The 15,112-nt window shown below is 36.6% G+C and overlaps 1 protein-coding gene across 1 annotated transcript; it reads left to right on the top strand.

The window, feature by feature from the left end:
* Positions 1 to 1,179: 1,179 nt before the first annotated feature.
* Positions 1,180 to 15,016, top strand: prkcda (protein kinase C, delta a). Its single transcript, XM_079627263.1, has 18 exons — positions 1,180 to 1,505; positions 7,297 to 7,425; positions 7,958 to 8,157; positions 8,244 to 8,310; positions 9,874 to 10,030; positions 10,111 to 10,142; positions 10,279 to 10,364; positions 10,439 to 10,568; positions 11,269 to 11,369; positions 11,481 to 11,577; positions 11,658 to 11,788; positions 12,016 to 12,189; positions 12,986 to 13,077; positions 13,190 to 13,252; positions 13,368 to 13,506; positions 13,592 to 13,780; positions 13,868 to 13,996; positions 14,083 to 15,016. The coding sequence occupies exons 2-18, from the start codon at positions 7,317 to 7,319 to the stop codon at positions 14,239 to 14,241; spliced, it is 2,055 nt and encodes a 684-aa protein (XP_079483389.1). The 5' UTR covers positions 1,180 to 1,505; positions 7,297 to 7,316; the 3' UTR covers positions 14,242 to 15,016.
* Positions 15,017 to 15,112: the final 96 nt, after the last annotated feature.

Below are 15,112 nucleotides of genomic sequence, written 5' to 3'. Positions count from 1 at the left end.
GGTACAAGCTTGGATGGCCGGGATATTTGCAATATTTGCAAAAAACTTTTCAACAAAAAGAAATGAAACTTAGCCTGTGTGGAATAAAATTAGCATATAAGAAGAAATGTTTATGAAGATTTCTATTTTTTAAATTTATATGAAATAAATAAACCCAATAAAAAATATTGTGGACAGGCGAGGGAGGGAGAGGTGGAAAGAATCTGCTGTACCTGCACCCCTCCTTAAAAAAAGTGATTTTATTATTTTTGTTGCTGTTGTTTATATTGTTATTGTGGATTTAATCCATTGGGCCTGCATTTGAATAACAATTGAATGTGTTTGAAGTGTCCCAGTTTGCCAATAAAGGTGGCCCAGTTTGACAGTAGCGTCTGGAAAAATGTGGTTTGGGGTCCATGTGTGTTTGAGGAAGAGTCATCCATCTTGTGTTTAATGTTTCTTTCTTTTTTATTCTGTATAGTAGAGTAGAGCACTTAAGCTATTTAGAATAGTATCATATGAGGGGCTAAGACATTTGGATCATAATAAAACATTATGCAGAAGGTAAATTATCAGAAAGTGTCCCACTATACCGTATTCACCCTACAGGTTTTGGCATCATACCTGCACACTTAGTGGAGGAAGTATTTTGGAAGTAGGGGGGACTATTTATTCTTTATTTCCTTCATTGATTTATTTAAAGGAACTAAAAAATTAAAGAATTTAAAGGGAATAAATAAAAATAAAAACAAAATATTAGAAAATAATAATTTATTGTAATGTTTATTACAATATAATATTTTTCTTTTACGATTACGATTAAATATGATTAAATACGTTAAATACAATTGTTATTTTTTTATTTCTTATGCATGATTATTTTAATTGCTTTTCTGTAAAGCACTTTGAATTACCATTGTGTATGAACTGTGCTATGTAAATAAACTTGCCTTCCCTTTTAAAATACACTTCACTCATAGTTTGTCTAATATGCCGGCTTCTGTAAACAGGAAAGCACGACTTAAAGAAATTGACTGGCCATCTTAATCATTTTGACATTGGCGAGGCCAGTTAGAAAGCTGAAGCAGACCATCCTAAAAAAAATTACTTTTAAAACTTGTAGTCATCCCCTGGGGCTGCTAAAAAAGAGGTAGGCTACACATGAAAAGAATAAATGTTTAAATGGCTTGCCATACGCATACAATCAATAGTGGGGCATCTAGAGGTACACCGCCAGTGCCTCCGCAAAGAGGTCACTCACATACACACTGGCCGTACTGATACAGACTCTACAAACGCACCTGTGCTCTCTGTTCAGTGCAATGGTTTATTATACAGGCATCTGAGAGCGCGCGCGTGAGCCAGAAGAGCGATCGCGCGAAGAAAGAGAGCACCTGTGCGACGTCACTCCGCCCTACTTTACTCAGAACTCCTCCACGAGCGATTTGTACTTCCTCAAACGAAACGACTCAATCATCGAAGAAAGCAGGCGCCTCAGAGAAAAGTCCGTTTCTTCCAGAGGAAAGGTAAGAAGTTACACATCACTTCTTGGGTTTTTTGATCGAATATTGCTTGGTCGTGTCTGAACTTTTGTAATGTTGGAATTTAGAGTGTTTGACTCATTTTCTTCGTTGTTGTTTTTCCGACTGATGCGCTGAACTGATTCGAGCGCCGCGCGCAGAGGCAGTCTGTGTTTTTTGCAGATACATCAGACCTCAATCCCTCTCCTCCTCAGTGTTTTTTATAGCATTATGTTTCTCAAAAGACCTTAAACATATATTTGGGCTATTAGAATGAAATGAAAAGGGCGCAGTTTCACGCAACACTGTCATGTATGCTGCTGTCTACTGGACCTTGACAGAATCGCTTTTTCCGCACTTTGTGTTGCTATAAAACAACTCTACGTAGGTGAAAAGGCAATAGACGTGTCTCAACCTTGTGACCTACCTAGAGAGCATTTTAACTATATTACCGGCGAGTTCCGAGGTGTTGATATCCACAAATGCTGCACGCGCCCTTGATGTAAACTACTAACGTTACTGGCATTAGATAGTTTGTTACAAAACTGTTAGTAACATATTATATTTTATTATTAGTTAATTGTCAGATTTCTCTTATTCATAGTCCACAAATAGCCATAATTGATGACATTGAGGGGTCTAAAATGCCACTGACACGCTCCTCTTCGAAATATCAATGATTATTGATCTAATATACAAAACAGATGGAGCGTGGTTCTAGTTGAGATGACTAAAAGTGTGTGTGTTGGGGCATGGTGGAATTTGAAATGGTTGTTTCTGTTTTTAGTTAATGTTTTTTTTTACTGTTTACTGAGGCGTTTTTAGTTGTTGTGGGTGATTTGTGGACAGATTTCCCCTCTGTTACATTTACTTTAATATTAACTGTGGATCCCTACACTTGCATGTGATGATGTGATAACTGTTTGCAGTGGAGACATACATCCTGCTGTGGTTGAACAGTTTACACCATACTACTCTTTCATTCTGTTCATGGGTGTCGATAGTTCCTTCCTGTCCCATATATTAAATGGTGTGTGTATGACTGTGGACATAGGCTAAGTGATGAAACCTGCTGCTCCTGTTGACATCAATGTTAACTAAATTAACATAAAGACCCCAGAAATGCCTTGCAAGAAAGATTATGTGATGTACATTCTTAGATTATGTATTTCATGCACTTTAAATCAACTAGTTACAGTGATTTGGGTAATACATTGATCATTTCATCAGATGGTCTGTTGAAGATAGACACAGTGTGAAGAGGTTTCGTTATGCTTTACTTTATGTGCAACAAGGTTTCTGCTCTGCGGTTGAAATCTTCTGATTTCAGTGTGGGTACTACAGTACAGTGTTCTGGGCGGTTTACTGGCAGGGTGCGAATTACACAGTGGCCTTCGGGAGGGGGAGGGGGAGGGGGGCTCAGCGAGTTGGGGGGGGTAACACAAATACAAATATTTATAGGCCTATGTATTAGGGATGTAACAATAAATAGAAGTCACTGTTCACGTTACCTCGGTTTTGGGGGTCATGCTTTGATACGAGTTCGGTGCAACAGGAAAAAGCAACAAATCCCCAATGCTAGGTTTCTTTTTATTTACTTTGAACAAAGTAGTGCAAATTATAGTTTGATCCACCTTTAGCGGCATTTAGTCCACCCTGAGGTAGTTATACTTTGTACGTTTTACTGAATTGTTTGCTTTTCTTTATTTCTTATTGTATTCTTATACTTTTATAATGGATATTGATAATTAAAGTTGACATTTAACATAAAGTTGTGTCATTTCATTTATTATACATGTACATGTACAAAAATAATCCGATAAGATAATCAGAGTACATAAGCAAATATTGCCTGAACAATGGAGAGAAAGAGAGAAAAATGTTTCTCTCATTTTTTTAGTTGTTTCATATAAAAAGAGATATATATAAAAAGAAAACGAAAAGAGTCAGGGTGGTTTACATATTTAATTTGACTGTAAATATACACACAGATAGCTGGAATAGCCAGTGCGAGTAACGTTATCAAGAACGCTGCTGTACCATTTGCAGAATCACAGAACTTGCGTCCTCCCGTTCTCGGCAGTTTGTACTCCTGAGTCGAACTTCGCAAGTCCCAACTTTGAGTACTACTTGGTATTGAGAAACAAACACCCTTGTTTTGGTTTGCTGCACTGCATGTCTCTTCTTTTGCTCTTTTTTTTTCCTGTTGTGGTGGTTCGCAAACAGCATTGCATTACTGCACACGCCCCCTTCTGGATTGAAGTGTGGATTGCCTGTGACTGTATTCGTCGTCTGATTTTATGCACCGGGGCTATTGTGATGATTCGGGGCTATTAAATGTACCGTTACACCCCTAGTATATATATATATATATATATATATATATATATATTATACCTACCATTATTAGTAATGAACGCAACTTTTGACAGATAAACTGTGCACTCCTATTTCAGTGTTGTTGTTAAATTGAGTATATTTTTAGCAAACTGTTTGCTTCATGCATTCAGATTAACAGCATTAAAGAGGGCAAATGTTATCATTGATTCAACTGAACTGTGTATATGCATTTTAAACACATTATGTTCTTCGTCCATGCAATAAATGCACGTCCTGAATGAGTGTCGTTTTTATAGCATATTCAATTCAACTGCTCAGGTAATGTTAATGGTATGACCCAAGTTTCATATCCCATATTTTACCCCCCGGGATTACAGGATCGAGCCGGTAATTTGCACCCTGATTACTGAAGTCAATGAGGCCACTCTTAAAGGAACACTCCAACTTTTTGGGACTTTAGCCTATTCAACGTATCCCCCAGAGTTAGATAAGTCCATACATACCTTTTTCATCTCCGTGCGTGCTATAAGTCTGTTTGACGCACCCACCGCTAGCCTAGCTTAGCACAAAGACTGGATGTAAATGGTTGCAGCTAGCATACTAATCCAAATAAGTGACAAAATAACGCAAACATTTTCCTATTTACATGTTGTGATTTATATAGTCACAGAGTGTGCAAAAAAACAAAGTCACATGAAACACAGACATATTTTAACCGTATAAATACTGGGAACTATATTCCCTGAATATAGGGCGGAGTGATAACCGCAGCACCTGAGATGCGCTCTGAACGAACTCTCTGCTCCTCACCACGGCGCGTCTCAGGTGCTGCGGTTATCACTCCACCCAAGTAGCAGTGCTTCGCCTTCAGAGAATATAGTTCCCAGTATTTATACGGTTAAAATATGTCTGTGTCTCATTTGACTTTGTTTTTTGTACACTCTGTGACTATACAAATCACAACATGTAAATAGGAAAATGTTTGCGTTATTTTGTCACTTATTTGGATTAGTATGCTAGCTGCAACCATTTACATCCAGTCTTTGTGCTAAGCTAGGCTAGCGGTGGGTGCGTCAAACAGACTCATAGCACACACGGAGATGAAAAAGGTATGTATGGATTTATCTAACTCTGGGGGATAAGTTGAATAGGATAAAGTCCCAAAAAGTCGGAGTGTTCCTTTAAGTGTTAAAATCCTTACAGTTACACATTTAAAGTGATAGTCCACCAAAATACAATCCTGTCATCATTTACTCACCCGCATGTTGTTCCACATGCATGACTGTACAACATATTTCTGCAGAACACAAAAGAAGATATTTGTGTAGAATGTTGATAGGATGCCTGTAGAACCGAAACTGTTTGGTTAGCAACATTCTTCAAAATATCATCTTTTGTGTTCTGCAAAAATATGTTGTACAGCCATGCATGTTTGGAACAACATGACGGTGAGTAAATGATGACAGGATTTTTTTTCTAGGTGGACTATCCATTTATGTTTACTACTTATAGGATTAGTAGTTTGTTGCAATAGTACAGGTGATGCATACCTAACAAAGCCTTGCACACACAAACGCACTTCTAACACCCTTACAATTGTTTTCAGCTCATGTTATGGCTTGTCCTAAGGTTTAAGAGTACAAACACTCTCTAAATACTTATTTTAACATTTATTTATGTGTAAATTATTTTCAGAAAAGCACTTGGAGCCTGTTAACCAGATTTGCCTACTCATCATCCCACCCTCACTATCGCTCTCCTACTCTATATCTCTCTCATTTTCGCACTTTTGCTTAAAGCGGAGCACAGACTTGTTGCTCAGGCTCTTCTAGTGGGTTTTTTTCCCTTTAGCTGAAGAATCAGGCATTGACAGGATTCATTATGTGTGTGTGTGAATCGGAGAGACTGACGTGTCGGATTGTTTCAGAATTGATTTTGTACTGTGCTGCTAGCTTATGTTATCGACACAGGCTTCCACACAACTGATTCGCTAGCACACACACAACAGATTTAGTTTTTTTTTTAATTTAGTAGATTGAGATGCTGCAACTTGTTTGAACGTTTCTGTGCTGGTTTCTGACATGTTTCAACACGTACGCTTCCTAATTGAACTAAAGCAGAAATGTGTGTGTGTGCACATGGGTGTGTTGACTGATCAAATTGCTCTCTCCCTGTCTTTCTTATTCTTACACACTGTAGTAATACGGTCTAAAGTCCAGTGAACAATCGGCAAGTTTGTTATGAAGCTTCTATGTTGCAGTCACAGCCTGACTCATGTCATTGGCTTTCGATAGAAGTGGGTGGAGTCAAGGCATTATACAACCAATCAATTTTAGTCTCAGTTATTACCATAACCTATAAACCTCATCTGGGTCATGTTCCAAATGTTTTGATGCACAATAAAGCAAGATAATGTAATAGAAATATACAATTGAGGGATAACCGTGTTACAGATTACCAGGAGCCATTTCTCTACGTGGTCCTGTCGCATGATCTTAAACTAAGAAACCTTAGCAAAAAGGTTTAATTTGCAATTTAATCATATTTATTGGGATTCGATTTAAAGCGCTTGAGTAAATCCAGATCTCACAAACTTGTTAGCAGCTATTTGTTGGACAAATTACATTTTAGGTTAACCACTGTTTTACACACAGACAAATACACTCAATGTTTCAAATCAAAAATGAAATTTAAACATTTTGAAGTAGACTTTGATACACACAGTATATAAAGAATAAATAACATTTATACTCCGAGAATAAATGTTGATAACTAAACTTCTTCATCTTTATTCCTAAAACACCTTCTGACACCTTCTGATGAATGCCTGCATTTCCCCGTCAATGTCTATTTGGTTCTTTGATACTTGGTCCACCCATTCACAGTGAGGTAATAAGGAAGTAGGATACTCTTACTCCTAAACTCTGGAAATACTAATGAGAAGAGTTAAAATGCAATGGTTTTGCTTTTGGTTCTGTTTAGCACAGTCACTCTGCATATCCTTCTAAAGAATCCCAGTATTTGGAACTGCAGTTCAAGTTTGTTTTTATTTCATGGTCACTGTCATCATGTCAGTCTGATCATTTCATCATGGATTGTTTTCTGAACCAAAAAGAGACCAACAGAGTGGTTGCAAATCCTTCAGAAAATACAGCAAAGCACTCAATCTCATTTACATAGGAGCCTTAAAGGCGCAGCAGATAAAATGACTCACTTAATGCTAAAGGTCAGAAAGAGGGTGGATGACTATATATTTTTGATGCGAATTGATAAGCAATGTATAGCCTCCTGTTTATGACTAAATATAATTACAACATAATGATAAGAGTTCTAAATTGATAATGAAGTAATATTTTAGTTTTGATTTCTTTATTTCTATATGCAGTAATGCTGATGTATTTCTTTCTTATTAAAATCATAATACTTTTGGTTGTCTGTGTCTTTTTTTTATTTTTAGGCTGTGCCTGAGGGGTTGCCATGGCCCCTTTCCTGAGAATTGTGTTTAATGCCTTTGATCTTGGCACATTCTCGCCAATGGCTGAGGTACCATTCTGTGCCGTCAAAATGAAGGAAGCTCTCAGCACTGGTGAGTAAATGTGTGCATGCCTGTGTGTGTAATGGGGGTTTCAAGTGCATTGCTATGTTTGGAATGGCATGTTGCCATGCTTCTTGTTCTGTTTTTGAAGTATGCTCTGTGTACATGGAACAACATGTAAATCCTCCATCTGCATAGAACTGAATTACCTTTTTCATTCTGCCAAATGAGAAGTTTAGAATGGAGTACAATGCACAAAAATATTGTTACCCACAATGCAATGAACCCTGACTTGACCTTCATTTCCATGTGACTGAAAGCAATATCACTTGCAATTTTTAATATAATTTTTCTGGTTGATTTTCAAAACTAGCAAAAAAAAAAATATTGTACTTATTTAAAAAAAAACTTTTTTAACATGCAACGTAATGTCATACTACAAAATGAACGGAAATGTTTATTGCTGCCTTTTACATACTGCTTGCTTGGCATACTTTTTAAAAATAGATTGCAGTATACTGTGAAGTATACATTTTCCAATGGTTTATGCTGGATTACAAAAATATCCCCTTTTCCTTTTAAGAACGAGGAAAAACATTGATCCAGAAGAAGCCCACCATGTATCCTGCTTGGCGATCCAGTTTTGATGCACATATTTATGAGGGACGTGTCATACAAATACTACTCATGAGAACTGCTGAAGAACCTTTAGCAGATGTTACTGTGGGTGTGTCTGTGTTGGCAGAAAGATGCAAGAAGGCAAACGGACGTGCAGAATTTTGGGTATGTGCTTATGTCTATGCATTGTCATGTATTGTCAATGTTTGCATTTTCACCGGTAATGTTACAAAGTCTCGCTTCATTTTCAGGTTGATTTGCAGCCTTCAGGGAAAGTTATGATGTCTGTACAGTTCTTTTTGGAGGATTTAGATGCAGGTAAGGCATACTCTCTCTCAAATAAGCACTCAATCTCTCTTCTCTCTTCCAGTGGTTTAATAGTGCTTATACTGACTGCATCTTATCACTTGGCAACAAACTAAATACAATATGAATTGCATTTCCAAATAAGAACGAAAATAATCATTAACTTGAGACTGGATTGCTGCTCTCATAGAAATGCCCTTTTTATGAAAATGGCTAGATTTAAAGGGAGCTATTCCTATTAGGCTCAGTTTAATACAACCACCCTGAGTTTTGGGTCAGTAATGGGACACGGGCGTTTCACCTCAGTGCCATCCTTGAGCTCCAAGCCCTGGGCTACGTTAAGTCCACTTTTAGACATACATTCGCAAACTTCCCTATGCTCGGGGGAATCCCCGCCGCCATTTAAGTGGGCAAGGAAGTATATTTGTACAAACCCTGGACCCCTTGACTGAGGGAGCACGTCCACTTGTACACTTGGACATGTACACTTCAGGCAGATCCATAGACCACAATGCAACACGATTGTGACGTCACAGCAGGTCACGCTTAATTTACTCCCACCCCACACAACTTTAGTGTTTGATATTGGAGTAATTTAGACATTTAACTGCGTTTAATACTTGTATCTACCTTAAGAAGACTTTAAAACACAGTTATAGTTTATTGTATTGTTATCACTTCCGTTTTTGTATTCTTTAAATATTTTAATATAAAATTAATATATTCATATTTAATATTTGTTTATATATATATATATATATATATATATATATATATATATATATATATATATATATATATATATATATATATATATATATATATATATATATATATATATATATATAACAATTATATTTTTTTAACAGCCCAAGAATACATACAGGCCTATAGAATGGTGGCTTAGACAAATTCATAAGGAAAAAAACTGTAAAAAATAAATCGGCTCCATAGCCATAGGGTCATGCTTATCCCTCACGTGGGGAGGGATCACGTGTGTGTGAATCCATTTGGACTTCTTTTAAAGTTCTGTGCAAAGGAATGTATCTGCTGAACATGTCACAACAGATCTTCCCTGCATTACTCTGACTTCTTCAAACATTCTGTCCATTGGTCCTCTTATATTGTGTTTTTTTAGAATACAAAGTGTTCCACTGCAGATTATCTATTTGTTTGTAATGATGTGTAGGGATGTGCAAAATTATGTGCACTACTGTTTAAAAGTTTGCGGCCGGTAATACATTTTTTTAAATGTTTTTGAAAGAATAAAGAAAAAATTAACTTTTTTAAAATTAATGTAAAAACTGTAATTTTTGTGAAATATTACTATTTCAAATAACTGAATTTTCTGAATGTTCCATTCCAAAACTGAATGGAACAAAATGCAGGCATGTCAAAAGTTGAATAAAAAAAAAAAAGCATAATATTTACTATGTACTATATATATATATTAATTTCAATTATAATTAATTGCTTTCAGGACATAACGATCTCATGCATTTACTGTCAAAAAGTTTCATGCCTTCAGTTTGATTCTGCTTTCATCCTATTTCGTTTTTTCTCTTTCACTCTCAGAGAGTCAGTCAGTAGCGACAGAAGACGAGGCACCGACTCTCACTCGTCGTCGTGGAGCTATTAAACAGGCTAAGATTCACTTCATCAAAAACCATGAGTTCATCGCCACCTTCTTCAGACAGCCCACCTTCTGCTCTGTCTGTAGAGAATTTGTTTGGTCAGTCCTGAATGTTCAGTTATAAGATATTAGAAGTTTATAATTCAGACATACTTATAATTTTGTCTTTTACTGCCCAGGGGTCTCAACAAGCAAGGTTACAAGTGCAGACGTGAGTATATTTAGCTGGTTTCCCCCCCCCATTATCCTAAATACATACTATGTCCACAGACTTCCCTCTGTTCAACTTTAATTGTTTTATCCAGAATTAAGAAACACTGTGAACAAATATTGTTTTTCTCCACCAGAATGCAATGCTGCCATTCACAAGAAGTGTATTGATAAAATTATTGGAAGGTGCACAGGCACTGCAACCAATAGTCGAGACACCATGGTATGTGCTGTATTGCGTTATTTTATTAGTTTTTATTTTATTGTGATAGGATTATTTAAAGTTTGTGTCTACAGTTTCAGAAGGAGCGTTTTAAGATTGACATGCCACACCGCTTTAAGAACAACAACTACATGAGTCCCACCTTTTGTGACCATTGCGGCAGTCTGCTGTGGGGTCTTGTCAAACAGGGCCTCAAATGCGAGGGTGAGTAAACTGTGAACAGTATATGTACTATTATAAGGCCCCCTAAATGAACTGTTTGCCAAACCTGCTGATTTACTGGCAATTTTTATGACCTTAAAACTATGAAAATGAATATAATTCATTCCCATTTTTGATTTATTTAACTTGCAACATATTTTGGTGTTTTACATTGTGGTTTAAAGTCTGCGTGAACCGGAAGTTGCAAACGACTTTTCTCAAGTGTTGTGACGCATTTCCGAGTGAAACGGAATATTGAACAGAGGGCAGGGTTTTTCTTCAGCGCTCCTCCTCTCCATCTCTCGCCCATAGCGGAGTAATGGGTTGAGGGGAGTGGTTAAGCGATTAACCTACCCAAGTCGTCAAGCCTATGTCATCAGAAAAATAACCATTCCAGACCCGGAAGTAACTTTTCAAACTTTGATTAAAGATAACTTCGGCAAACAATTGTTTCCGTGTATTAACTTGCACGGATTAATTGTTCACCACAAGACTAGTAATATCCGCTAACAAAGCAAATAGGGTCAATTTTGATTTCATGCCAACTTTAAACCATTTTAATATATAGAAACACCTAAAAATAGTTACCAGCTCAATGGTCTGTAACTCTGTAAACTGTCTAGTTATATGTACTTATTTGGTGTTTGGCTAGTCTTAGTTTTGGACTTTGATTATATTTTTGCAATTGTCTCTTCTTTTTCAGATTGTTCCATGAATGTCCATCATAAGTGCCAGTCTAAAGTGGCTAATTTGTGTGGCATCAACCAGAAACTACTGGCAGAGGCTCTTACTCAAGTCTCAATTGTATATATCAATGTTTGCACAAGCCCTTCTTATGAGGCTCTTAATATACAAATAACAGCATTAATGTACTGAAATAAAATAAAGTTATGTGTAATATATGTGTTGTCATAGAAATCCACCAAGCGACCTGAAAGCAACTCCCAGAGCAACTCACAGGATGTTTCTGTTTACCAGGATTTTAATAAAAGTCCAGGATCTGATGTTAATGGTGAGAATGCTTGATTTAAATGGTGGTAATTATAACAATAAAAATTATGATTTCAGTTTATCAGAAAAGCTATGTTGCAGATGGGGCTCCTTATGGTCGTCTATGGGAAGGTTTGAGTCCTCGCCCCCCCTCTCGATTCACCCACCAAATACGTATCACTGCTGAGCATTTCATTTTCCATAAAGTCCTGGGCAAGGGAAGCTTTGGCAAGGTAACATACAATTTCTCTTTCCCACACACATTCATATACAGTGTAGAAGACATGAAGGAGGTAATGCGTTTTGCTTATGTCATGTGATCATGGTGGAGGGGCACAGGATTATGTGGGAAGCTCCCTGACTTTGCCTTTTGCCTTTTCTAAGTTTTAGGTAGCTGCTACATACAGTTATGCTCAAGGTCACTCACACAAACCCAGGTTCATCATCTTTCTGTTGTCAGGTGCTTTTGGCTGAGCTAAAGGGCTCTGGTGAATGGTTTGCGGTGAAGGCACTGAAGAAGGATGTGGTGTTGATGGATGATGATGTGGAGTGCACCATGGTAGAAAAACGAGTGCTGGCTCTCGCCTGGGACAATCCGTTTCTTACGCACCTCTACTCCACTTTTCAGACCAAGGTACACCAAACATACATTTACCAACAAACAAACAAAAACAATCGCAGATTAGTTACACACACACTTGAAATGTACGCAATAATGCCTGTCACATTTGGTACATTATCATCATTTGAAGTTTTTCACATTTTAAAATTCCAGTTAAATTAACATTTTTAATTAATTTCCAATTAATTTTTCATTTTAAATTAAAATTTCTCATTAAAATAAGAGCATTTTTACTAGACATTATTATTTGGATGCCTCACTTTCCTATAGATTTTTTTTTTTTTTTTCATTTTAAATTAACATTTCTCATTAAAATAAGAGCATGTTTACTAGACATTATTATTTGGATGCCTCACTTTCCTAGATTTTTTTTTTCATTTTAAATTAAAATTTCTCATTAAAATAAGAGCATTTTTACTAGACATTATTATTTGGATGCCTCACTTTCCTATAGATTTTTTTTATTTATAGTCAGGCAGCTAAAATCTTTACATTAAGACAACATGGATGTAGTTTCAAAGTTAAATACATCTACACATTGGTCTTAAACTCAATAAAGGACTGACCAATAATCGTTTTATCGGATTTTCCAAGAAAGTGGCTGTAAAAGCCATCTAAACCACATAAAACAAAATCAAAGGATGTCACCCAATCCCAATTTATAAACCTACCCTGCAGACCTATAGTAACTGTGGTTGTCTAAATCTTAAAGTGACAGTACCAAACAATAAGTTAATGTACAATGTCATGCACAAATAATTAATTGTTAGCTATAACTAGCTTATTTGCATTTGTTTATCTCTAACAGGAGCACTTATTCTTTGTGATGGAGTATCTGAATGGAGGAGACCTGATGTTTCATATACAAGAAAAGGGGCGTTTTGATCTGTACAGAACCACGTATGTCATGCATATATGCATACAAAATAACAATGGTTTTTATAATATAACATTTTGGTGAGCCCTTGATTTAGTAAGCATGTTATATTATTGATCTGATGTCTCTTACCAGGTTCTATGGAGCTGAAATAGTGTGTGGCCTTCAGTTTCTCCATTCCAAAGGCATTATTTACAGGTACAAACAAAATTACACCACTGTGTTGATGTATTAATTACACATTACTTCCCCATTTCACCTCTGTAACAATTCACAGTATTGTTTTCAGTGATATTTTTTTACCTTTTGTCAGGGATCTCAAGCTGGATAATGTGATGTTAGATGGAGAAGGTCACATAAAAATAGCTGATTTTGGAATGTGTAAGGAAAACGTGTTTGGGGAAAATCGGGCCACAACCTTTTGTGGAACTCCAGATTATATCGCTCCTGAGGTATAAAATGCACTTTGACGCTGGTTCACTCAGACCAACAATAGCCTGGTCCTGACTTGATGTGTTTGTGTGTGGTAAATCACAGATTCTGCTGGGTCAGCAGTACTCATTCTCAGTAGACTGGTGGTCATTTGGGGTGCTCGTGTATGAGATGTTGATTGGTCAATCTCCATTCCACGGTGACGACGAGGACGAGCTGTTTGAATCGATCCGAATGGACACACCTCATTATCCCCGCTGGATCACAGTGGATACTAGAGAGATGCTAGAAAGGGTATACATGCACATATACTCAATTAAAAACAACACAAATCAAATTTCTGCAATTACACTTTATCTTTTTTGTTACGCCTGCACACAGCTGTTTGACCGCGACCCATCACGCCGTTTAGGGATTGTGGGTAATATACGAAGCCACCAATTTTTCAAGACTGTCAACTGGCCTGCTCTAGAAAAAAAAGAAGTTGAGCCCCCCTTCAAACCAAAAGTGGTATGTTTTTCCTCCCACATCTGTTTCTCTTCTTTTTTGTCTTGCTGTGTTTGCCAATTTTTTTTTCTGGTCTTGTCTAATTGCAGAAGGCTCCAAATGACTGCAGTAACTTCGACCGGGAGTTTTTGAGTGAGAAACCTCGTCTCTCACACTGCGAGAAAGGCCTGATCGATTCCATGGACCAGAGCGCTTTTGCTGGCTTCTCATTCATTAATCCAAAAATGGAGCATCTTTTACAAAAGTGACCCATTTATAATGTGGTCAAAAAGAAAATAAATCTATTATGTTCATGTGATCATAGTATTGAGCCAGTTTATTGCTCTAACCAAACCAACCATGAGCACTCTCCCCACTCTTCCTTTAAAATATCTGAACTCTAACCTTGTAAGTAAAGACAGGCTGTCAGTGAGCTTCTACAGGAGCCTTTTAAAACCTAATATACATTTCAATCTCATTCCCAATCTAAATGCAATTTTTAACTTGTCCTTTCAAATTTAGTATGTCTAAAAATAACTTCGGTTAGTACTATCTGGGTTAGTACGAAGTTGACGGCTGAATGCAGGGAGTGTGTTGTTCGGTTTGGGAGAAGAGCAATTTAAAGAAGTACAAAAACAAAATAGGTCAGAGATTATATACAAGTATTGTTTAAAACAATATGTGCATGCTACATTCATAATTACATTGTGAATTTCTGCAATGATCTGTTTCTGTTCTGTGAGTGTGTGTGTGTATTAATTGTTTGCACAAAGATTGACCAGAACATGTTGAATATGTGCTTTGTAAGTGTTAAATGAATATATTGTGTTTTAATTAGGAAATTTGAATATCTGGTACAGAAATATAGCTATCTTAGCTCTGATAGTGTCATCCGTTTGTGTATTTTAGTGTGTATATTGTTGCATTTAAGGTGTTTTTATAAGATCCACTCATTAAGAGACCACATGATCAAATTCAGTACATGACTCTGTCTTAGGATGAGACCCTTAACAGGGTCTAATAAACATTTTGATGGTGAATAAACTGACTTGGATTGTGATTTATATTTTTGTATCTCACCTTTATAGTAATGATATAAAAACACAAGAACAAAAAAAATAATTACCCGTATAATAATTT

This window comes from Phoxinus phoxinus (genome assembly GCF_949152265.1).
Source record: "Phoxinus phoxinus genome assembly, chromosome: 11".
Classification (NCBI taxonomy): domain Eukaryota; kingdom Metazoa; phylum Chordata; class Actinopteri; order Cypriniformes; family Leuciscidae; genus Phoxinus; species Phoxinus phoxinus.
The sequence above is the reverse complement of the archived record's forward strand: the minus strand, read 5'-3'. Positions and strand labels throughout refer to the sequence as shown.